The 25,950-nt window shown below is 46.1% G+C and overlaps 1 protein-coding gene across 2 annotated transcripts in view; it reads left to right on the forward strand.

Moving 5' to 3' along the window:
• Positions 1–18,766, forward strand: part of IFNGR2 (interferon gamma receptor 2) — a 37,960-nt gene extending 19,194 nt beyond the window's left edge. For both annotated transcript variants that reach the window (XM_054048355.1, XM_054048364.1), the window contains 4 exons: positions 1,876–2,012; positions 5,285–5,435; positions 6,489–6,646; positions 18,018–18,766. In XM_054048355.1, coding sequence (XP_053904330.1) covers positions 1,876–2,012; positions 5,285–5,435; positions 6,489–6,646; positions 18,018–18,185 — 614 coding nt within the window. In that variant the 3' untranslated portion in view covers positions 18,186–18,766. The remainder of the gene's footprint in view (positions 1–1,875; positions 2,013–5,284; positions 5,436–6,488; positions 6,647–18,017) is intronic.
• The last annotated feature ends 7,184 nt before the right edge of the window (positions 18,767–25,950 follow it).

Raw genomic sequence — 25,950 nt, forward strand, 5'->3', positions numbered from 1 at the left:
TCTAAGCCTAATACAGTAAGAAACTGATTACAGATGAAACCTCACCCTCAGAGACATTCCAATAAGCTTCTTTCACAGACTAGACTCCTCTCTAGTCTGGGCCCAATCCTTTCCTGGGTATAGTCCTTGTTCCAGCTCAGGTGGTAGCTAGCAGATTTCTCATGACTGCAGCCCCCTTTGTTCTGTTCCAACCCCATATATACAAGGCAGGAATCTTTTGTCTCTTTGGGTTCCCACCCCTACTTCTAAATGGAAAAACACCTGGTTTAAGATGGATTCCGTACCAGGTGACATGGTCACATGTCCTGTGAGACCCAAACTGTCATTCTTCCTGGCCTCACTCACAGGAAGGCTTGCAAGTAAACAGAACCATCTACAGGCAATTGTTCTAATTGATGGGAACCATCAAGATTCTAAACCACCATTAATGGCCCACACTTTGCATAAGTATATAGGACTGCAGAGTTATATTTTATATTTCTAGTTTCAGATACAAGAATTATACATTTATACAAACTGGATGACCACACTCAAAAGATTATGACCTTTGTAATGATACCTTACAAGAGACCTTTTGCATGAAGCATATTCCAGTTACATTATATTCACACTCATTAGAATATTTTCATAAAATCATATGGAGTGCAACGTCACAATAAGATCCACTTCTTTTCCTTTTCTTTAAGCCTTGGCTACACTGAGAGTTTGCTCCAATCCCAGCCATTGGAGACTAGTCACTGATGTAGCTGGAGCAGTGCAAACTCCTAATGTAGGCAGGCATAGCTGCTATTCACACTGGTGGGGCCTAGCCTTGCTTGAAATGAAGGTGACCAGCGGTAGTGCAAATAGCAGCTTTGCCTGCCTATACCAGAGGTGGTACCAATGTAGCTACACCTGTGGCTAGAAACAGGATAGATCTCTAGCAGTAGACAAAGCCTTGGTTCTCCTTTCACCATGTTGCATGCATATAACTTCTCCTCCTTGCTTGCATCAGTCTTCTCATCCTTCTTCCTCTAGAATCTTTTGCTTTCTTTTTCTCTTCTTAGCAACTGCAGCATATAACAGTAGTGCCATGATTGAAATACAGGAGCACTTCACAGATGCAGCTGGCTGTGAATTGAAACTGAAACCCCCCAAACACCTTCACCCCCCCCTTCCTGGGGAGGCTTGAGAATAATATACTAACCAATTGCCTTAGCAATGTGAGCACCGATCAGACCCTTTGTCTTCAGGACACTGAAATCAGTCAGGTTCTTAAAAGAAGAACTTTATTTATAAAGAAAAAAAATAAGAATCACACCTGCGAAATCAGGATGGAAGGTACTTTACAGGGTAATAAAAAGATTTAAAACACAGATGATTCCCCTCTGCACTCAGCTTCATAGTTACAAAAACAGGAATAAAACTACCTCTGTAGCATAGGAAAAGTCACAAGCCAAAACAAAAGATAACCTAACGCATAACCAATCTCTGTGGTTTTAGATGGATTATTCCAGGTATATTTTCAGGAGATGTTGTACCTGGTTGACTTCTCCCCCCATCCAGAGAGGGAACAACAAAAGAGAACAACAAACAAATCCTTCCCCCCCATATTTGAAAGGATCTTCTTTTCTCATTGGTCCTTCTGGTCAGGTGCTAACTAGGTTATTTGAACTGCTTAACCCTTTCCTCTATATTCATGACACAGCCAATATTTAGTGCTATGAAGCTATTTGAAATAATTAAGGAGTAAATGTATTTGAACACTTTATATCTCTTCCAGATAACAGGCTGTTGTATTGTAGTTTCTTATTATGTATCAGATCAAAACTAGTAGGAAATGTGCTCATTTTTTCAAATTCCAAATGTTCATCTATTTTTTTTGTTCATTTTCAGCTACTATAGGGCCTCCTGTTATAGTAAATGTGGATTCAACACCTGATTCACTTTTCCTTAACTTCTCGCCCAATGTAAAAGAAGATAATTTACAATATCTTGTGCGCTACTGGGAGAAATCAACAAATGAACGACATGTAAGCATTCTTCTTATCTCCCATTTTCAAAAGTGATTTGGGCTCCTAAACACCTTCGTCACTTCTGAAAATTTTACCTAGGACCTCTGAGATTTTTCTCTCTATCTCAGGTCTTGTTTGCACTGGGAATTTCAGCCACTTGTGTCCAGTTACTGGAGTAGCTATGCTGGTTCAAATCAAAGCCTTAATGTAGACCGGTGCAAAACTGCTACAAGACCTGATTTGTGCATTATCAAATAAGGTGAGCTGTGCCAGTTCACATCATGGCCTATAGATAGGGCCCTACCAAATTCACAGTCCATTTTGGTCAATTTCATGGCCATAGGATTTTAAAAATTGTAAATTTCATGATTTCAGCTATTTAAATCTGAAATGTCATGGTGTTGTAATTATAAGGGTCCTGACCCAAAACGGAGTTGTGGGGGGATCGCAAGGTTATTGTGTGTGGGGAGGAGGGAGACGGGGAGTGGGGGGGGGGATGGTTTGTGGTACTGCTACCCTTACTTCTGCGCTCTGTTGATGGCGGCATAGGAGCCCAGTTCTGAAGGCAGAGCTGCTGCCAGCAGCAGCACAGAAGTTAGGATGGCATGGTATGATATTGCCACCCTTACTTCTGCACTCCTGCCTGCAGAGCTGGGCCCTCAGTCAGCAGCTGCTGCCCTCCAGCCACCCAGCTCTGAAGGCAGCAGTGCAGAAGTAACGGTGGCAATACCGCGACCCCCTAAAATAACCTTGTGACCCCCTCCCCACTCCTTTTTTTGGTTAGGACCACCAATTTGAGAAACACTGGTGTCTTCTGTTAAATCTGTATAGTGTAAGGTAAAAGCACACAAAAAAACAGATTTCACGGGAGAGACCATATTTCATGGTCCTTGATGCTTTTTCATGGCCATGAATTTGGTAGGGCTCTACCTATAAAAGTTTTGCAAACATATGGTGTACTCCAAGTTACTAGTGTAGTTATACTTTTGTTTGGACTACCAGTGGCTATAAGCAGGGCAAATTCACAGTCTAGACAGGTTGGCTTTGGGGTGAATAAACTGCCCACAAATGAGGAATCTTTGTTTTAAAGACCTAGACTGACACATTTTTTTTCATTTATGAAATTATCTGCCTCTGGCCAGAGCCATCCCATCCACAGGGCAGACCAGGGCAACTGCCCCGGACCGCGTGCTTCAGGGGAATGTGGGGGGGCCTGGTGCTGGCAGCAGAGATCAGGCCCATGCCCCGCACTCACCGGCCGAGGCGTTTGTTTCTTTTTCTTTCCTGCTGCCCCCTGGGCTCAGTCTCTGCAGCAGCAGCGAGTGACACTGCCTCAGCCCGCTCCGCCGGCTCCCGGTGTCACCTGCTGCCGCAGGGTCCTAGCACCCCCACCACTAGTGCCTGGACAGGCTGACTCTGACCCTTCCCTTTTCCAGCGGGATCCTCACCAGCGCAGGGGGTTCCCTAGCATAGGTGAGTGCCAGCCAGTAGTCTCCATCGTCTATCACCAAGCACAGGTGTCCACCCAGTGCCCCACACTTCCCCCCCTTCCACTGCCCTTTCTCCCCTCTCCCAGCACTGTGTGGGGTCCTCCAGTGCCACCTCCAGGCCAGGGCCAGCCTTTATCACTCCCCTGCCTCAGGGTCCTCCTTGCCTTTCATCTCTCCAGCTTTGGGGTTCCCCTCCCTGCAGTACCAGGACCTGGGGTCCCACAACTCTGCTCTCTCCACCACCAACCAGGACTGGGCTCCTCCATCCATCTGCTTTTCCATCTCCCCTCCCAGCCCTCAGAGAAAACAGATCTTAGAGCCCCTCCTCCATGCTAGAGCATCCTGAGGTCCCCCAGCACCAGGGCATATATAGGCCTTCCAAGAGCCACCCAGTTCCCAAGACATGAGCTCTCAGTGTTGCGAATGCATAATTACATTTAAAAAAAAAAAATCCACTGAGGGTAGCAAGACCATATGCACTTTGCTGCAAGGAAGTCAGGGAAGGTGGATTTCAGAATATAAGTGGCATGATGCCGATCGTGATCAGTGAGGTACGTTTGGTTTTTAATTATATGAACTTCATTATAATTATATTGTAGTTCTTTTTTATAACAACATTATAATTATACAGCTGGGCGCTATCAATATTTAACCTGCGGCCAGCAGCTGCCCTGGAAGTTCACTGTAACTAGATTACATCTGTATAAAAAATGTTAAGGTGGCCCCAGACATGCTGATTTGCCCTGGGCCCTGCACCCCTCTAGGGACGGCCCTGCCTCTGGCTTTCCAACTACTTACCTGTTTCATTTCAGTTAAACTTCGCTGAGCATTTTTAAAAAAAAAAAAAGACAGTGCCAAGGTTAATGCACCTCCTTCCTTTCCCAGAAAAATTGAGTTTTCTGACACACTTTTAACATACTCCTCTTCCTCTAGCTGACAGACAGATGAAACAGAACCCAGACCCTCATGTCATAGCTTTTAGCTTTGACATTAAGAATTAATCAAGTTCTTAACTGAGCTACCCAGCACTGAAAAACGCAAACTTCTAGCTTTGTTAGGACTGTGGACATAAAAATGCATTTAGCGTTGCCCTACAGTTCTCCCTGCTAGCTCCATTCTTGTGAGTAGGCAAAGAGATAAATTGAAAGTCATGATCTTCACTGGACAGAACTTCGTCTAATTCAGTTCTTGCTGTCTGGGGCCAGTGGCTCTAGTGTCAAGAGTGGAGGGTTGATGCAAAACTTGAACACCATACTTGCATCTGTCTTTAATCCCTAGGTAATGGTTCTGGGCATCCTAGCCTAGAAGCTGGTATTTTAAAGCAGCAGATTTGTTTTTGACAATATTTTTGTTTTGTTGTTTCTCCAACTCCTCCTCCTTCTGCCAAATCACCTTTAACTGCAGGAATTGACATAAAAATACTGCAGACTTTCAGAGGTTCTAAAGGCGTTTCGTGTACAGTGAAATTTTACATTAACCTACATGCATTCACAAAATAAATAATCATGTCCATGGTAGATGGGGAGCGTAAATAGCCAGATTTTGTTTCATTGAAGCAGAACACCTCTATTTAATAAAATTTGCATTTAAAATGCACTGCAATAAGAAGCTCATACTGTTACACTACTTCTTTTGCATACTGTATAAATGTTAGTTATGCAAAATAATGTTGTGAAGCTTTTGAATGGAAACTCATGATTTCAAGTTGACTGTATTGAAGAAAACTCTTAATAGAAATCTGTTTTTTGTAATATTACTTGCACTAACAAAGAACTTAACTTTTTTTTTTTTTTTAAACAGGAAACAGAATGGACCAAGAATACCCGAATCGGACTTCTGAATCTAAAGCAACTGACAGTGTATTGTTTTCAAATACAAGCAAAACTCCACTTATTAAATGACAACATTGGACCATTCAGCAAAACATATTGTCACAAAACTGCAGCTAGTGGTATAAATCTTATTTCATGAACACCTGTTTTATCTCTTGTGTAATGAAACTGGTATAAAACTTGAGTCTCAAATGGCTGGCTGTTTGAATTTACTGCATCACACAACCAGTACCTGTCTTCAGTTCTAAAGGGCAGTGTTTTTAGTAGTTCAAGGGCATATTCTCGTTCGTTTTTCCGATTTTACAGAAGTTGATTTTTGAGAACAGATTGTATAAAGTCGAGTGCATGCATCCACACTAAGCACATTTAATTCAGTGGTGTGCGTCCATAGTACCGTGGCAAGCGTCGACATTCTGAGCGATGCACTGTAGTAGCTTTCCCGCAGTCCCCGCTGCCCATTGGAATTCTGGGTTGAGCTCCCAATGCCTGATGGGGCCAAAAATTTGTTGCGGGTGGTTATGGGTAAATGTTGTCAGTCAACCCTCCCTCTCTGAAAGCAATGGCAGACGATCATTTTGCACCCTTTTCCCTGGATTGCCCGAGCAGATGCCATAGCACGGCAAGCATGGAGCCTGTTCAGCTCACCGCAGCAGTTATGAGCATTGTAAACACCTGGCGCATTATGTACTTGCTATTGATGTATTTCTCCTCCTTTTCCCAACAATTTTGGATAAAGTTTGTGTTTCCCATAGCTCTTTTACTCCCGTGTTAAAGCTGGAGAGTATCGTTTTGTCTTGTTTTTTGATAGTGTCCGTCACTGTCATGTCTAAGCCTTGATTCTAGGAAAAGAGTTACATGTGCCTTAAATACACTTTTACCAACTCTGGCAGAAGCTACGTATGACATAAGTTATGCAGTTATAATGCAATGCACAATAGGTGAGGCTTCTGTATCATTGTTTTTAAACAAAGGAAGTCTGTAAAAGCCTCCTGCTTATTATGATGCAATTTAAATTCTTATTCAAGACAATTGATTAGTTTTCACATTAAAGTTATCAAGACATGTTGATAAACTTGACACTAGTGGAGTAAAAAGAAAAAGCTTTTGATATATATATATATATATATTTATTACATAGTGATGCTACTTTTTTTTTTTTTTTCTCTTTTCAGATGCAACCAGAGCTGGATTTGTAGTAATAATATTTGTTGCAGCCACAGTTACTGTGGTGATCTTAGCAATTGTCTGTTTCCTTTTTATTCAGAAATTTCATCAAGTCATTAAATATTGGTTTCAACCGCCTTTTAAAATTCCACTGCATATTGAAGAGGTATGTATTTTTTATCTTTCTGTTTAGCAAAAGAGGTGGTGGTGTGACTGGAATGAACTGTTTAGGTTAGTTGAGGTCACATAGAAGCTACAAAATATTAAACTCTCTTGCCTTTCTGAGTTTACATCCAAATTCCATTAATGAGTATAGCTTGTTGTTTTTTATAGGTAGTGTGGCTGTAATGTTACTCCAATTTATGCCATTTTACTTAGCTGGAATCCCTTGCTCACTCGGTACTTAAGTACAGATATTGTGGTGTTCCTTTGTGTGAAACTGTCGTAATGTGAAAAAAGACTCAATTTTTTGTTTTAAAATAAAAATAATATTGATTAATCAGGGTTGACGCAGACCAATTCTTCACTACAGAACTGAGACCAAATTGCAGGTGGTACTGTATTAATAGTTTCTTTGGGGGTTAAGTATCCTTTTTAAGGATCAGTTACTGAATTACAGGTGAGCATGTGCCATTGTGGAGACCAAATATCCGAATCTCTGAGGGCCTGGGGAGATGGAAGGTATTGGGTGTGGGGGTTTGGTCTTTTTTTTTTTTTTTTAATGGTTTCTTGCAATTCACAGATGAATGACGAAAGATGCATGTGACTTTTTTTTCTGGCAGGTCATGCGTCTCTGTACTGAAGAACATTTCGGCTCTGTTCATCTTCCTCTTTTTATGTTTTAAACAGGAAATGTTTTTCCATTGATCATGAATTAAAAGTTATGGCTTGAGACATCTTCCACATCATGGGTGGCGCTTGGGGTGGGGGCAGCGTAGAAACATTTCTACTATCAAACACAATCCTTTGAGCTAGGGTGCTTTTGTGATTAAGGAACTGGATCAGGACTTCAGGATCTGGGTTCAGTTTCCAAGTCTGCTGTAGATTTTCTGCATGACCTTGAGCAAGTCACTTAATCTGTGTCTGCCTCAGTTCCTATCTGTAAAATGAAGATGATGATTTCCCACCTCAAAAGGGTTTTGTGAGGATAAGTTTAATAATTTTATGCAATTAGATATTATTATGATGGGCGGAGGGGCACATAAGTACCTAAATATGTTCACTTTTTAAAAATACACAGTATATTATGGAAAGGACGGAAAGAGTTAATCTGTTTTCTAATGCTTACTCTCCATCAGAATTTATAACCCTCAGTTGGCGTGGAGGTCATTAGGATTTCAACTGGATAGTAAGCAGCAGAAATCAGGCGAATGCTTCAGCAACAGTGAACCTGTTTTCAGGCAAATAACACTGATAATGATACATATTTAGAAATGATTCTGCTTGTATTATTTGTTTTCCAAGAGGGTTTAGCTGGCCTAGTGGTTTTCTTCTTCTTACAGCAGGGGTTGGTAAACTACGGCCCAGGGGCCGCATCCAGCCTTCCAGACGTTTTAATCTGGTCCTCGAGCTCCCGCCAGGGAGCAGGGTCCAGGGCTTGCCCTGCTCTAGCCAGGGAGTGGGGTCGGGGGCTTGCCCCATTACGTGCGGCTCCTGGAAGCAGCAACATGTCCCTCCTCTGGCTCCTACGCATAGGGGCAGCCAGGGGGCTCTGCAGGCTGCCTCCACCCCAAGCGCCGCCCCCGCAGCTCCCATTGGCCGGGAACTGCGGCCAATGGGAGCTGCAGGGGTGGTGCCTACAGATGGGGCAGCGCACAGAGGTGTCTGGCTGTGCTGCCGCATAGGAGCTGGATGGGGGACATGCTGCTACTTCTGGGAGCTACTTGAGGTAAGTGCCACCCGGAACCTGCCCCAGCCCTGATCCCCCTCGCATCCTTCAAACCCCTCGGTCCCAGCCCGCACCCCCTGCTGGAGCCCTAATCCCGTGCCGCATCCCAACCCCCAATTTTGTGAGCATTCATGGCCCACCATACAATTTCCATACCCAGATGTGGCCCTCGGGCCAAAAAGTTTGCCCACACCTGTCTTACAGCTATGGATATGTGAAAAGATTGTCATTAGAACACGTTACCATAGTTAATATTTGGCAGTGGCTTCTGTTTCATATGTATTTTTTTAGCGTTTCAGAAAGTGTCACAGTTCCTACTTTAGAGTAAATTCCAGGCTTTCAACATCTGAGTTACAGGAAACAGATTTGATATTGTCCCACTCCTCAGGTGTAGCAAAAAAAATCAAAAACTGATTATTTCTTGAATTCATTAAAATGTACTTATTTGCTCTGTCTTTAAAATCTACCTATAAAAAAATAATTTGAATCCGATTAATGCCAGAGATAAGTGTCATGATAAAATAACTTTAAATTGTTCCTTGTCCCTGCCCTGTCACCTGTATCTATAATTAAAACTATGTTAATATAGACGCCAACTAAAATGCTATGCCATGTTGTAGCTTGTAACATTATGAAAGTTTTCGGCTTCTAGGCTTTCTTACTAGCCGTGCAATAACTCCTCAACAATAACAATTTTTGTATTCAGCTGTCTGAGGTGCTGAGCGTCCTCTGTTTGCACTGAAATGTATTCAAAGACACAGGATCAGATTTCTAAGGGAAAAAAGATCTTTCTCAGATCTAATTAATTAATCAGTGTAAAGCAGAGGTGTAGCCATGGATGGGCCTGAGTGGGCCGCAGCCAACCCACTTAGCTTCCAGGCCCATCCACGGAGCCCCCCGAATCCACAGGTTGGGACTCCCGATCCCAGCTCGGTGTCCGACTGCATCCCTCTCCTGCCGGCGCCATGCACTGCCGCCATGGTCTACAGTCCCAGAGCTAGCCCTGTGCGGGGGGAGGAGTGAGGGTGCCTTGTGTGTGGAGGTGGGGGCGGCGGGGGGCCTAGTGCTGGGGCCAAGACCCGGGCAGCAGTGTGCGTCGCCAGCAGGTAGGGGATGCAGCCCGTCTGACAGACACCAACCCAGGTTGGGAGGGGTGGATGGAGCTCGAGCCCCATGGGTGTGCCCTGCAGCCTGTGTGCCCCAGGTGCCGGCTAAGTGGTAAGGGGTGATGTGGGGGAGGTGGGCCCCCCATTCCTCGTGGGCCCCCCATTCCTCGTGGGCCCCCTCTGCAGGGCCCCCATCCTTCCTGCTCCCCCACCTCCTGCCTGGGCATTGCCTGCCTACGTGCCCAAAAGCTAGGACCCAGCCAGTTTTCCTGTCCTAGCTATACCACTGATGTAAAGTGCATGAAACTTTTGTTTGCTCCACATCCAGAAAAGACGGTTACTCACCGTTGTAACTGTTGTTCTTCGAGATGTGTTGCTCATATCCATTCCATTAGGTGTGCGCGCGCCGCGTGCACGATCGTCGGAAGATTTTTACCCTAGCAACACCGGCGGGTCGGCTGTGGAGCCCCCTAGAGTGGCGCCTTCATGGCGCTGAATATATACCCCAGCCGACCCGGCGCCCCCTCAGTTCCTTCTTGCCGGCTACTCCGACAGTGGGGACGGGGGGCGGGTTTGGAATGGATATGAGCAACACATCTCGAAGAACAACAGTTACAACGGTGAGTAACCGTCTTTTCTTCTTCGAGTGCTTGCTCATATCCATTCCATTAGGTGACTCCCAAGCCCAACTTAGGTGGTGGGGTCGGAGTGAGACATTGCTGTGTGCAAAACCGCTGATCCGAATGCAGCATCGTCCCTGGACTGTTGCACTAGTGCATAGTGAGCTGTAAACGTGTGGACTGATGACCAAACCGCCGCTCTACAAATGTCCTGGATCGGAACTTGTGCCAGGAAAGCAGTCGAGGAGGCTTGGGCCCTCGTGGAGTGAGCGGTGAGGTGCGGTGCTGAGACACCTGCCAGGTCATAGCAAGTCCGGATGCAAGACGTAATCCAGGAGGATAGGCGTTGTGAGGAGACCGGTGAGCCTTTCATTCGGTCGGCCACTGCAACGAAGAGTTGCGTCGTCTTTCTAAAGTGCTTTGTGCGGTCAATATAGAAGGCCAGGGCCCTTCGTACGTCCAGGGAATGCAAACGTTGGTCCTGGCGAGTGGCATGTGGTTTGGGATAAAAGACCGGGAGAAAGATGTCCTGGTTGATATGAAATGGAGAAACCACCTTAGGGAGAAAGGCAGGATGTGGACGAAGCTGCACTTTATCCTTATGGAAAACTGTATAAGGGGGCTCGGATGTAAGCGCCCTGAGTTCAGAAACGCGCCTTGCTGAGGTGATGGCTTCGAGGAAGGCTGTCTTCCAGGATAGGTACAAAAGTGAACAGGTGGCTAGTGGTTCGAATGGAGGACCTGTGAGTTTGGAGAGAACCAGATTGAGGTCCCACGTCGGGACGGGATGACGCTGTTGTGGGTACGTCCGGTCTAAGCCCTTGAGGAATCTAACGACCATCGGGTTAGAGAATACCGAGGACGCGAGTTCCCCTGGGTGAAAGGCCGATATAGCGGCCAGGTGAACTCTGATTGAAGATATCGCCAACCCCTGTTGTTTTAGGGAGAGGAGATATTCCAAAATGAGGGGAATGGGTGCCTGCAACGGGGATGTGGCTCGTTGTTCGCACCAACAGGAGAACCGCTTCCATTTGGCCAGGTACGTGGTCCGTGTTGAGGGCTTCCTACTGCTCAGTAGAATCTGTTGTACAGAGTGCGAGCATTGCTGCTCTGCCTGGGTGAACCATGGAGCAGCCACGCCGTGAGGTGGAGTGATTGGAGGTCGGGGTGACGCAACCGGCCGTGGTCCTGAGAGATGAGATCCGGATCCAACGGAAGCGGGATCGGTGTCTGAACCGAGAGCTCCAACAGTGTGGTGTACCAATGTTGTCTTGGCCACGCAGGAGCGATCAGAATTACCTGTGCCTGGTCTCTGCGCAGTTTGAGCAGTACCTTGTGGACCAGAGGAAACGGAGGGAAGGCATAAAACAGGTGGTCTTTCCAGGGAAGCAGAAAGGCGTCCGAGAGGGAGCCCGGAGCTCGACCTTGTAGGGAGCAGAACACGTGGCACTTCCTGTTGTCTCGAGATGCAAACAGGTCTATCTGGGGAAACCCCCACCTCTGGAAGATGGAATGTATAATGTCCGGACGGATAGACCACTCGTGCGTTTGGAAGGACCTGCTGAGTCGGTCCGCTAGAGTGTTCTGGACTCCAGGGAGGAACGATGCCGTGAGATGGATTGAGTGGGCGATGCAGAAGTCCCACAGGCGAATGGCCTCTTGGCATAGAATTGACGAACGTGCTCCTCCTTGCTTGTTGATGTAGAACATGGCCGTGGTGTTGTCGATGAGAACTAACACACAGCGGCCACGTAGGAGATTGAGGAATGCCTGGCACGCCAGGCGTACCGCCATCAGTTCCCGAACATTGATGTGTAGGGCTAACTGGGATGCAGTCCACAGGCCCTGGGTATGGTGTTCGTTGAGATGGGCGCCCCACCCCAGAGATGACGCGTCTGTGACCAGGTGCAGGGAGGGTTGTGGGGCGTGAAATGGCATCCCCTCGCAGACTACAGTGTGATCTAGCCACCAGGTGAGGGAGGCCAGGACCGAGTTCGGGACCGTGACCACCATGTTCAGGCTGTCCCGATGTGGACGGTATATTGATGACACCCAGGTTTGAAGCGGGCGAAGTCGAAGTCTGGCATGCCTGGTTACGTACGTGCAGGAAGCCATGTGACCCAGCAGGGTAAGGCACGACCTCACCGTGGTAGTTGGGAAGGCCTTGAGCCCTTGAATGAGGTTCGTGATGGTGCCAAATCGGTTGTCTGGCAGGATGGCTTGTGCACGTCTGGAGTCTAGAACTGCGCCGATGAATTCTATTCTCTGGGTAGGTTCTAGAGTGGATTTGTCCTTGTTGAGTAGGATGCCCAACTTGTTGAATGTGTGCACTATTCTGTGGACGTGAGCTTGAACTTGCTCCTTGGTGCGACCGCGCACCAGCCAGTCGTCTAGGTACGGGAACACCTGTATCCCTTGCCGACGAAGGTACGCTGCCACGACAGCCATACATTTCGTGAACACCCTTGGGGCCGAGGATAGGCCGAAGGGAAGGACTGTAAATTGGTAGTGCACCGTGTTTACCACGAATCGCAGGAAGCGTCTGTGAGGTGGGTAAATTGAGATGTGAAAGTATGCGTCTTTCATGTCGAGGGCGGCGAACCAGTCTCCAGGATCGAGGGAAGGGATAATGGCCCCCAAAGAGACCATGCGGAACTTCAACTTTACTACGAATTTGTTGAGTCCGCGCAAGTCCAAGATGGGCCGCAGACCTCCTTTGGACTTGGGGATCAGGAAGTAACGGGAATAAAATCCCCTGCCCCTTAAGTCTATCGGAACCTCCTCTATGGCCCCCATGGCCAGGAGCGTAGAAACCTCCTGTATAAGAAGTTGCTCGTGAGAAGGGTCCCTGAAGAGGGACGGGGAAAGGGGGTGGGAGGGGGGGATAGAAGAAAACTGGATAGCGTATCCCCTCTCCACCGTGTGGAGGACCCAACGGTCCGAAGTTATAAGGGACCAAGCACGGTGGAAGTGGGAGAGGCGATCCCGAAAGGAGGGAGCTGGATCCTGGGGGATGACTGGGGCGCCGTCCTCGACCGCACCTTCAAAAGTTCTGTCTAGGACCTGAAGGTGGTCTTGGTGGCCCTTGGTTCTGACCGGGTTGAGGGCCAGCCCATCTTCTCCTACCACCTCGCCCTCGCCTTCTGGCAGGGTCCTGTCTCTGACGAGGTGGAGGGGGGTAAAAACGTTGAGGCTGCGGCCTAAATGGTCTGCGCTGGGGACCCGCAACATGCATCCCCAAGGAGCGCATGATTGTCCTGGAGTCTTTGAGGCTCTGCAATCGAGAGTCCGTCTTTTCCGAGAACAGCCCCTGTCCTTCAAAGGGCAAATCCTGTAGGGTCTGCTGTAATTCAGGGGGCAAACCCGAAACTTGGAGCCAGGAGGTCCTGCGCATAGCGATACCTGCGGCCAGGGTCCTTGCGGCCGAGTCCGCTATGTCCAGGGAGGCCTGTAAGGAGGTCCGAGCCACCTTCTTACCCTCCTCAACCATGGCTCCAAACTCTTCCCTGGACTCTTGGGGAATCTAGGGAGAGTGGAGGACAGCTATGCCGCGCTCCACAGTTCCAACGACCGTCAGGGGCGGTAAGAAGGAACTGAGGGGGCGCCGGGTCGGCTGGGGTATATATTCAGCGCCATGAAGGCGCCACTCTAGGGGGCTCCACAGCCGACCCGCCGGTGTTGCTAGGGTAAAAATCTTCCGACGATCGTGCACGCGGCGCGCGCACACCTAATGGAATGGATATGAGCAAGCACTCGAAGAAGAAGTGAATTTCTGGTGGCAGGCACGCAGCCTGATGGCAGTTCTATAGTGCTTTATACTGTGTATAAAATATAGTAGGTATATTACAGCCCAGTTCCTGTACTTGACCACCCAGTCTTAACATTTGAGATGTCAGCCAACTTGAACACCTACCTGTGAAATTAGATAACTCTAGCTAATAGAATGCTGTGATTAATCAACATGTAATGTACTCTATTGACTTGCATTATATTGATGAAGAATGTATCACTGGATACTTTGACTAATTCAGCAACTAAAAGTTTCCAACTTAGAGCTGTAACACTTAAATTTTGTTGGTAATGTCAGAGCTCTATTTGTAGGTGACAGGCTATCAAATGGTTAATTTGTGGTGTGTTTTGCTTTTAAAAGCTAGTTGGAGTAGGTCATGTTTGAAAGTTGTTTCATGACAAGTGTCTCTAAGATGGGAAATAGGCTTTTAAAACATTTAATGCTGTGTATTGATGAAACTGGTTGTCATAATGGAAACCTTTTAAACCAATTAGAACACTGTGTTTTGTGGAAAATGACTTAACAGTCAAGTCTGAGCTAATCAGGTTAGGAAAAAAACACGTTAGTTTGCTGTACTGTTAGTTTAAATACCTATTTGACCTTTGATTTAGGGTTGTCTTTTTTTTTATTTTTTTTTTTTTTTAAAGCTCTTTGCATTTATTTCAACATTGCACTAGTACTGTGTTTCTATCAAGTGAGTCACAGGTGTGCACCTATGCTCACAAGTACAGAGTCTGATTACTGTGTACGTGTGATTATGCAGCCTCAAGTTCTGTGTGATGGACACATTTTTGAAAGGACTATTGATAGTAGCTTTGGTTTTTGTAATGTGACCTCTAAATACAGCCAACTTTTAAGATCACCCTCTCCAAATTATTGCACTAAAAATTGCTCCATAGATACTGTAAACACAGTACAGTTGTGAAATGTATGTTAACTATGTAGGTAGAGTGAAAGTAAGTTCGGATGCTTCTATATTAAAGTGATATTTTAACATGGAGAAATTCCTACTCTGGGTAGATAAAGTGGTAAGAAACTACAGAATGCTCCTGATGCATACGTGGCTAAAATTATGAAGTAGTTAGAGGCTGGAAAATCCCTACTAAATTTACTTTCATTTTGCCTTGCCAAGTTTTCTCAGCTGATATCAACAGATGATAAGAAATAGAATGGAAATTCCCCAGTTCAGTATGAAATGAAAGATGCTTCAGGTTTTTTCTGCTGTCTTCCAGTAACCAACAGAATCCCAGTAAATTTAACAGAAAAGTACATTGGGACATTTGTGGTCATTTAAAAATGATTAATCGTATATCAGATTAACTTCTCAGAGTTATTCCTGTCATCAAAAGTAGGAATGATTTCTAACACGAAAATACTTGAAGGCCAAATTCTGCAGTCCTAATTCAGGCAAAATTCTTAGTGACTTCAGTGGAAAGTCAGTGACTAAGGACTGCAGGGTTTGCTCTTTAGTTTGTGGGGATTTGTTTGCATAAAAAAAAAATCTACATTGCAAGAAACATTATTAATATTGCAAAGTCAAGCACTTAGAATTTGGGAACTACCCAAAATAAGGTTGCTGCTGCAACTTTAATTAAACTCCCATGTATGTATGATCGAACATGACTTTTTCCACAGAATCTCTGTCTCATTCAATGAGTGGGTTATTCAATATTTCTTTTTATCCCCCTCATTCTGTGTGTGGCCCCACACACTTCATTTACTGCACACCCTTCAAACTCTGCTTTCCCCATACCATCTTTAGTGCTTCACAAATGTCAATGAATTTATCTTCACAACACGCCTGAGATGGGTGGGTAATATCCCCATTTTATGGCTGGAGAGCTGAGGTACAGAGAGAGTAAGGCCAAAATTACCAAGTAGCCACTAATTTTGGGTGCCTAACTGAAGACATCTGGGGGCCTGATTTTTCAGAGAACTTGATATTTTTATAGCATGTTATGTGTTGGAAGTCAATGGGAGCTGTGCTCTCAATTGCTGGTATGAATGCTTAGCGCTTCTGCACATCTGGTGCCAAGTGGCTCATTTCAGGCATCCAGAACAGGAACACAGAGGCTTGGTCTCCATTACCAACTTATGTTGGTATAACTGTTACACCTGGGGGAATTCTGTGCCACTGCGCATGCACAGAATTCATGTCTCCCACAGATTTCTTTGCTTCCCTGCAGAAAAATGACTTTCTGACAGGGAAGCAAAGGATTGCTTTTGTTGCTTTCAAGTGACCCTCCCCAGTAGTTACATTTTGGGTGCCCAGGGCAGCCGACAGAGAGATAAATCACTGTGAGGCAGAGGGAGAGACTGGGGAAGACCCAGCTGGTGGCTCCTACCCTGCGCCAGGCTCAGCTGCTAGTCCCAGCAGAGTTGGGGAGGATGGGACTTCCTCTTCCCCTGCACAGCTGGCACCCAAAGTCAGGTCTGACCTACCTCCAGATTTCTCCCCAGGCTCCAGGAAGCTCTGCAAACTCTTCCACACACCACCCTTCCCCCCCCACTTCCTGCGCCCATTGCTCCTCAGTTCTAGGGGGAGGGAACACTGTACGGGGAACTGCTCCCCCATCTGCCTGACCCCCGTGCATCGAGACACAGATCCTCCCACCGAGCCTCAGCCCCTCACACACCCAGAGCCCCACTACCCCTGCACCTGGACCACCATGACGAGTTACCCGGATCCCCACCCCACTGAGCCCCACTCCCCCAGCATCTAGACTGCACCACTGAGCTCTAACCACCTTCACCGGGACCCCCCTGCAGAGTCCTATTACCATTGCACCTGGAACCCCCCAACAAGCCCCTGTGCATCCAGAACCCCCCACTCCTGGATCCCCCACTGAGCCACCTGCACCCAGATTGCCCCACACAGAACCCTCCCAACCCACACTTGGATCCCCCCGCACTAAGCCCCTCCACACTTGGATCCTGCCTTACTGAGCCTGCCTGCCTGCCCACCCCGCTGTGCCTGGCACGGAGGGGCAGGGCCCTGGGGTGTTTTTGGGGCAGGCCTGGTCCTTGTGCTGTGTCAGGGTTGGGTGCAGCCTCACAAACTTTTTGGCCCGAGGGCCACATTGGGGTTGCAAAACTGTATGGAGGGCCGGGTAGTGAAGGCTGTGCCTCCCCAAAGAGCCTGGTCCTCGCCCCCTATCTGACTTCTCCCACTTCCTGCCCCCTTACTGCCTTCTCAGAACCCCCGACCCATCCAACCCCCCCTCACTCCTTGTCCCCTAACCACCCCCTCCCAGGACCCCCAACCGCCCCCCGGGACCTCACCCCCTATCCAACCCCCGCTGCTCCCAGTCCCCTGACTGCCCCGCCCCCTATCCACACCCCTGACCTCTAACCGCCCCCGGAACCCCAACCCCATCCAACCCCCCTGGTCCCAGTCCCCTGACCCCTATCCACACCCCCGCCCCCTGAGATTCCCATGGTTGTCCAACCCCCCCCACACACACATGTTCCCCACCCCCCAGAACCTCTGTCCCATCCAACCACTCCCTGTCCCCTGACTTTCTCTTGGGACCCCCTGCCCCTTATCCAACCCCCAGCCCCCTTACCATGCTGCTCAGAGCAGCATGTCTGACAGCCGCGCCACCCGGCCGGAGCCAGACACGCTGCCGTGCTGCTTGGCAGGAGTGCACAACCCCGCTGCCCAGAGCTCTGCCCACATGGTGGCGTGGCTGCGAGGGAGGGGCCGGGGCCTAGCCTCCCCGGCTGGGAGCTCAAGGGCAGACAGGACAGTCCTGTGGGCCGTAGTTTGCCCACCTCTGGGCTAGAGCATCTCAACAGAACAGTTGCAAGAACATTTTTAACACATGCAAAACATATTTTTCTGTAATCTTTTTCTTGGAAATGGCTGAATTTTTTTTTTTAAACTCCTCTCCCCCGCCCCCCCAAATAATCCGCCTGAAGCTGACACAATTAAAGTACAGCAAAATTATAAACAGTGGAAAATAGGGTTTTATAATGGAGAAGTGTTGGGTAACCTTAATTTATGGGTGGCATATCAGCTCCTCAGATAATTGCACATGTTCCTAAACCATATAGCATGAGATTGGTCTGTTATAGCATTTGTTCTGCAGAGTGAATTATAACTAATTACTGTTTTTTGCTTTTTTTTTTAGTATTTAAAGGATCCTGAAATGCCTGTTTTAGAAGAATTGCAGAATAATTGTGCTGAGGAAGATCCCGGGGACTCCTTGTCAGTTGTTTCCAATGCAGAAGGAAGTCAAGCCCTTCTGAACACAAATGTTCAGTCAGACAGCAGATCCATTGAAAGTGAAAAAACTTAATTACATTGTGGTAGAAGCACCTGTACCAGTGATATTGCCTTGATGCTCTAGAAAGATGATAGTGTCACTGTCGACAAACCAAGTTGTGGGAGTCTTGACTTCCTGAGAACATTGTGTAACCTTGAGTGAGGTTTTTTAATGGTTTCTACTGCACTTCACCATATGAAGTGCCTTCTCCAGGAGAGACTTTTTAAAAACAGATTTGAATGTGAACTGGAAATGAACACTAAAAGAGCAAGAAAAGGACAACAACATGATTGGAGTTAAATGGCTGCATTTGAACATCTTTGCAGAAATGACTGCACTATTACTATAAACATTGTTGTTGGTTATTAGGTTTGTCTAGGTTCTAACAAATCTTAGTGGACCGTAGCACTTTATGGTAGGATATGGTACTAGAAAAGATTTAATTTAGTGGATTATTGCACCATGAATGACTATTGGTCTTGGCCCATCAGTACGTTTATATAAAGTCTGTCCCTTAATACACAGCAAGTTAGCACTCAGAAAATGACACTTAAACTTTTACGTATGTGAAAAATTGCTCTGTGTATGGTGCTCTATATCTGACGGAAATAGTATGTTTTAGACTCATAGACTCATAGACTTTAAGGTCAGAAGGGACCATTATGATCATCTAGTCTGACCTCCCGCATGATGCAGGCCACAAAAGCTGAGCCACCCACTCCTGGAATAATTCTCTCCCTTGACTCAGCTGTTGAAGTCCCCAAATCATGATTTAAAGACTTCAAGTTGCAGAGAATCCTCCAGCAAGTGACCCCTGCCCAGCAAGCGACCCCTGCCCCATGCTGTGGAGGAAGGTGAAAAACCTCCAGGGCCTCTGCCAATCTACACTGGAGGAAAATTCCTACCCAACCCCAAATATGGTGATCAGCTGAACCCCGAGCATGCGGGCAAGATTCTCCAGCCAGACCCTCCAGAAAAAGTTCTCTGTAGTAACTTTTAATATCTCATCATTGACCATTGTTACTAATCACCAGCGATGGCACGTTATTGACCTATTGACTAAAATCACGTTATTCCATCAAACCATCCCCTCCATAAACTTATCAAGCTTAATCTTAAAGCCAGAGAGGTCTTTCGTCCCCACTGTTTCCCTCGGAAGGCTGTTCCAGAACTTCACCCCTCTGATGGTTAGAAACCTTCGTCTAATTTCAAGCCTAAACTTCCCGACGGCCAGTTTATATCCATTTGTTCTTGTGTCCACATAATTACTGAGCTGAAATAATTCCTCTCCCTCTCTGGTATTTATCCCTCTGATATATTTAAAGAGAGCAATCATACCCCCTCTCAGCCTTCTTTTGGTTAAGGTAAACAAACCGAGCTCCTCGAGTCTCCTTTCATACGACAGGTTTTCCATTCCTCGGATCATCCTAATGGCCCTTCTCTGTACCCGTTCCAGTTTGAGTTCATCCTTTTTAAACATGGGAGACCAGAACTGCACACAGTACTCCAAATGAGGTCTCACCAGTGCCTTGTATAACGGAACTAGCACCTCCCTATCCCTACTAGAAATATCTCGCCTAATGCATCCCAAGACCGCATTAGATTTTTTCATGGCCACGTCACATTGCCGACCCATAGTCATCCTGCGATCAACCAGGACTCCGAGGTCCTTTTCCTCTTCCGTTACTTCCAACCGATGCATCCCCAGTTTATAACTAAAATTCTTGTTAGTCATCCCTAAATGCATAACCTTACACTTCTCACTATTAAATCAGGAGTCCATTTTAAGTGTGCGCGCACCCCCCCCCTTTTTTTACAAAAAAGTTGTTCCAGTAAAAAATGAGATTTATATGAGCTGAAGAGAAACCAGGACATAATTCACTCCCAGTTAGGGAACCATCATGGAAGGAGTACTTGCAGGGACAGACAGGTTGGATCGCTTCTCCCCTGAGCCTTCTGATGCTTGCACAACAATGGCATTAATTTCTTCTAGGACTGCTGTTTGGAGACACTCTTTCTGTAGGCATCACATCCTTTACGATGAAATGAAATCCTAAAGCTTGTATCAGACACTAAAATATAATATGTTTGGCTACCTGGAGAGCCCTTTCTAAAGTCATTCAACTGAACTTGTCAGGTTTTGATGCACATGAACCAAACCTTCCTGTGTATTCAGAGTACACATGGGCAAGATGTGTCAAAGATAGGGTTTACCCACAACTAGTAGACACTAAGAACAAAGCCATGGTTCCCTCACCTGCTCAAGCAAGTTGTGACTGCTAGTGAAGACAAGACCCGGGATGTGGAGTGTGGCTGTTTGGGAAATGAAGCATCCGGAAATTCTTTACACGACTTTATTGTATACGTGAAAATCTTGCTGTTAAAAATCCTACAGTGTGTATCGGAATATTATTTGGATTGATAATTAATAGAAATAATTTAAATATGGAAAAAGTCGTTTAATGTGTTTTGTTTCCATATGATTTTTTTGCTTCAAATTCCATGTGGTCATTTGTGTTCATTTAGAATCTAATCAGTGCCTAAATTAGGAAGAAAGGACTTCTTTTATATGACTGTTATGAAGAGCAGAGCTTTATGGGCGGAGATATGGTAAATTAGCATTATAGAATGCCTTTCAGTGCCTCTCTTCTTCATTTTCCAGATTGACCCTTTATTCCTATGAAAATAAGCTTCAGTTCTGGTTCTTGACAGAATTTAAAAATAAGCACAGTGGCAGTCTGCTCCTGGCTGGGACGGGGAGAAGTGCTTCTGGGGCTCCAAACTAAAATTCCGTTCACTTTAAACAATGTATATGATCAAATGTGACTCATCACTTTCAAATTCAGTTACTTCATAAAACGTTTTCCAAACATTCACCTCATGTGTTTTAACTTATTGCTTTAAACAAGATAGTGTTTTTTTCCAGTTCTGGTAATGTGGTCTATGTTAAAGTTATCCTCATGATTAAGGCTAAGATTTAGTCAGGGGTATTTTTGGTGAAAGTCATGATCAGGTCACGGGCAATAAATAAAAATTCACGGCCGTGACCTGTCTATGACTTTTCTCAAAAATACCCCTGGCTAAATCTCTACTTCTGAGGCCTTGATTTTCAGGGGGGGACCTGGCTGGGGGGAGAGGGGAGGGGCTGCTCCAGTGCTGGGGGTTGACTGCCCCCCAGCTGCTGCTCTCCAAACACCCTCCAGGCGCCCCTGGGGCTGCTGCTCCAGCCGCCCTGAGACTGCTGCTGCTCGGCTGGTCACCAAAGCCCTCCTCGGAGCCAGCCACACCAGCCGCTGTTCTGGCGGTCCCTGGAACCAGCTGCTTGGGGCCGCCCAAGCAGCGGCCAGTGCAGCTGGCCCCGGGGCATCCTCTGGGATTACCTGGAGCCGCCCCCAGAACTGCTGCTTGGGCAGTCCCCGGGACCAGCCGCTGCTCACATGGTCCCTGTAGCCAGTTGCCCAGAGCCTCCTGAGCAACAGCCAGTGTGGCTGGGGCCAGCTGCTTGGGCGGCCTTGAAGTCAGCTGCACCAGCAGTCACGGAAAGTCATGGGATCCGTGCCGTCTGCGACCTTGTGTAAGAATCACAGCCTTAGTCATGATCCTTATTAATAGCTGATCATGTTAAGTTTCTTAATGAATTGGTGGAGAGGAGCTCAGCTATTTTATTATTTATAAAACCATCCAGCTGTGGTGGTGTGACAGTGTTCCCCATAAGGCTTTATGGGGAGGGGGTGCTTATAAATGTATGGATGACATAACTGGAATATGTTTTGTGCTGCCTGTGCCATGTAACATATCTCCGTAAGGGTTATGGTCTATTATATCTATTCATCCTATTTGTACATATATATATATATATATATAAAATCATTTTCTACTCAAGGTTAAGAATATGGGCTGTATGCTTGGTTTCTAAGTAAGCTTTGTGAGGCATTTGGTCAGCTTCTTTAGGAAGGAATGCGCCAGGTTAAGTACCTGATCAAGAGACACTTGGGGAACAATGCATCTTGGAATGCTCCAATCCACATGAGAAGTCTTCCTGGAGACATGCAAGATGCCATGTGGACAATGGCGTCGGCCTGCAAAGACTGAGTCATGCAGGGACATGTGACTTGCCCAGGTGACTCCAAAACTCCATCTTGGAGCTGGACTTTGCATAGGAGGGAGGAGGGGGGTCTCCACCCACAAGAGAGAGTCTATTTAAACCTGTGGGAGACCCCTCCATTTTGTCTTCAGCTGGCTAAAGAAGGAGCCTCTCCACGCCCCCCAGGATACTTGAAGGAGACTGAAACAAAGGACAGTAACTACAGGGGGTGTGAGTGATTGCTGGACCCAGGCTAAAAGGAGCTTAGCCTGTAAAAGGGAGCACTCTGGAACTGGTGAGGAACTTATCTGTATTCAGTTTGATTAGGCATAGGTTTGCGCATTTCATTTTATTTTGCTTGGTGACTTACTTTGTTCTGTCTGTTACTACTTTGAACCACTTAAATCCTACTGTCTGTATTTAATAAAATCACTTTTTATTTAGTAATTTACTCAGAGTATGTATTAATACCTGAGGGAGCAAACAACTGTGCATATCTCTCTATCAGTGTTATAGAGGGCGAACAATTTATGAGTTTGCCCTGCATAAGCTTTATGCAGGGTAAAACGGATTTATCTGGGTTTAGACCCCATTGGGAGTTGGGCATCTGAGTGCTAAAGACAAGCACACTACTGTGAGCTGTTTTCAGGTAAACTTGCAGCTTTGGGACAGGTGATTCAGACCCTGGATCTGTGTCTGGAGCCAGACAGGAGTGTCTGGCTCAGCAAGACAGGGTGCTGGAGTCCTGAGCTGGCAGGGAAAACAGGAGCAGGGGTAGTCTTGGCACATCGGGTGGCAGCTCCCAAGGGGGTTTCTGTGATCCAACCCGTCACAGGTGGTACTGGTAATTCATAGTTCATTACAGTACTAAAAGGGAAATGTAAACAACCCTACACAATCCAAACATTTCACCTAAATACATTCAATTCTTATAGGTTTTTAAACCACACTCACCACTGTATTCTCTCAGCACCTACCAATCATGCATTAAGCAATGTGACTACACATCGGTCACAGGCTGGTTGGTCTCTTGTCCTTTTCCCAGAGGAAGAAGCATGTGCAGTAATATCTAGTTCTGCTGGGATGTTTTTGTTTTTAAAATATCGTATGTGCTTGAGAGAAGATTAAGGCAAAGAAATGCACTTTGCATGTGAGCAGAAAGGTTTGTGATGGTCCTTTGCAGGGAATTTATTCCAGGGTGTTGGACCAGCCTCTGAGAAAGTTCTGTCACCTACACAGACAAGGTTTAGTCTTAATGTAGATGTAGAGAGTTCTGTTGTGCAAAAGAACATAGTTGTCCAAGATCTTTGTCTCAGAGCTTTCAGTGGTCTTGTATATTGTGGGAGCAGGCTATGAAGCACTTTGAGGATAAGGACCAAGATCTTGAACTTGCTTTGAAATTCTATGGGAAGCCAGTGCAGAGGACAGTTGTAATGAAAGGAGAATATGACAAGGTGAAGATGAAACTGACTGATTAACAAAACCATGTAACTTACATTATGCTTATGTTGTTTAGTGATATGCTGTTTGGTTCATTGCTCTGATTTCCTCAGCTTTTCATTTCTATCAGCAGTCTTGCTGAACCACTATTTGTATTACCAGAGTGCCCTGGAACCACCAGTCATGGACCAGGACCCCATGAAGGTATGTGCTATACAAAAACAGATGAATCCATCCCCGAGGAGCTTACAAGCTAAGTATAAAGACAAGGAATGGATACAGACAGCTGTCCAGTACCATGCCCATGCCACAGTGAACTTGGAGTATTAAGGAACAGCCAATCTGTACACAAGTTTCCCTCTTATATTAAAATATAGTACAGCCACCTGAAAGAGAGAGAGAATGCTAAAATCATGTTAAATATTAAACTAATGGCTAGTTTCTTGGGGGATAATACCTGACAACTAGCTATTTAAAAGCATGGGGACTGCTCTGCCAGGTTTTGGGTGGTAGACGGGGTTGTCCAAGTGAAACCTGTTTTGCACCACCTCCTTACTACCAAATGTTTCTGTAATTCTCAGGATTTACTCTGCAGCCTGCCTACCTTCCCCTGCAACCGGGAGCGGGGAAAAGGAGTAGAAGAACAGTTTAGGTTGGTAAGCTAGAGAAAGGGCACGTCAAAGTGTGACGGATTAAATGAGGAAATGTACTGAAGCTCGACAACACTGCATTTCCACAGTGCCACACTTCATCCGAGAACTTTGAAGCGTTTCACACACAGGAACCCTCCCATCACCTCTGAAATAAGTTACTTCTCCAATTGTTTTCTGAAGCTGCTGTAAAGCCACATCAGTCTGTCAGATCAGTGGGCATGTACCTGGGAGTAGATGGTATTAAGCTGCTGGTCTTCTCTCAAGTGAAGGGTAGATCGGTATCTATTCCCCCTGCGAGGGGCTTGTCTACACCATTTTTATAATATGGTAGAATCTATAGTCAAAACAGTTCAATCAAGCTGTAGACTACCTCCATTAGTCAGCCGTGGGGATGGGCACGTGTTTTTTTTGTAGTACTTTGTATATGTTTAGAAGCTGGCAGTTAAAGCAGTACAGCCCCCTCCTCTGGGCACAATTTTATCAATATAAGATGTATATAGCAGGATAGCTTATTTCTGTTACTGGTATAAAGGTACTTTATAATGATAGAATTGTGCCCACAGGAGGGGGTTGTACAGCCTTAACAGTCAGTTTCTAAGCATATACCAAATGTTACAGAAACAGAGGGTAGGTCAGCCCTGGGGCTACCAGTTTTGACTGGTGTATCCTGCATTGTCTTTAAAAACAGTCTTCCAAGGGGAACAGTGAGAGCAAAAAAATTATATGGCTTCAAGACTGAACTTGGTAAGTTTATGGAGAGGACGGTATGAGGAGACTGCCTACAATGGCATGTAGCTGATCTCTAACAGCCAGTGATGGGACACTAGATGGGGAGTTACTACAGAGAATTCTTTCCAGGGGTTGGTCGGTCTTGCCCAGATGCTTAGGGTTTAACTGATCACCATATTTCGGGGCAGGAAGGAATTTTCCCTTGGCTCAAATTGGCAGAATGACTGCGGGTTTTCACCATCTGCGGCATGCGTCACTTGAAGGCTTAAACTAGGGTAAATGGTGGATTCTCTGTAACTTATCCACAGAGACTCCAAGATCTCCTTCATGAGTGGTAACAGCTAATTCCAAGCCAACATTTTGTATGTGTACTGTAGTTGGGATTATGACTTCTACTGTGCATTACTTTGCATTTATCAATATTGAATTTCATCTGCCCTGTTGTTGCCCAGTCACCAAGTTTAGGGAGATCCCTTTCTAACTCTTCCCGCTATACTTTGCACTAACTATCCTGAGTAATTTTGCCACTTCAGTATCTACCCTTTTCCAGATCCTTTATGAATATGTTGAACACCACTCATCCCAGCCAGTGCAGACTCCTGGGGGATACCACTCTTTACCTCTCTTCATCAATCTTAAAAAAAAGGCAAAAAAAACCCCAAACAAACAAAACACAAGCTAATCCAGTGACCTTTTAAACCAGTCTTCTAATGCTTAGAATTATGAGGCTAAAAGCCCTAGTGAGGATGGATGTAAAGGAGGGATGCATTCATCTTGATACTCCCACTGCAGGGCTGCTCCTGTGATATGGGAGTGTGGAAAGAAGTAAAGGAGATCACCCACTGGTGGGAGAGGACTAAACCTAAAAGCAAGACAACATTAGTGGAGTTAG

The sequence above is a fragment of the Malaclemys terrapin genome, chromosome 1 (genome assembly GCF_027887155.1).
Source record: "Malaclemys terrapin pileata isolate rMalTer1 chromosome 1, rMalTer1.hap1, whole genome shotgun sequence".
In the NCBI taxonomy this organism is placed as follows: Eukaryota; Metazoa; Chordata; order Testudines; family Emydidae; genus Malaclemys; species Malaclemys terrapin.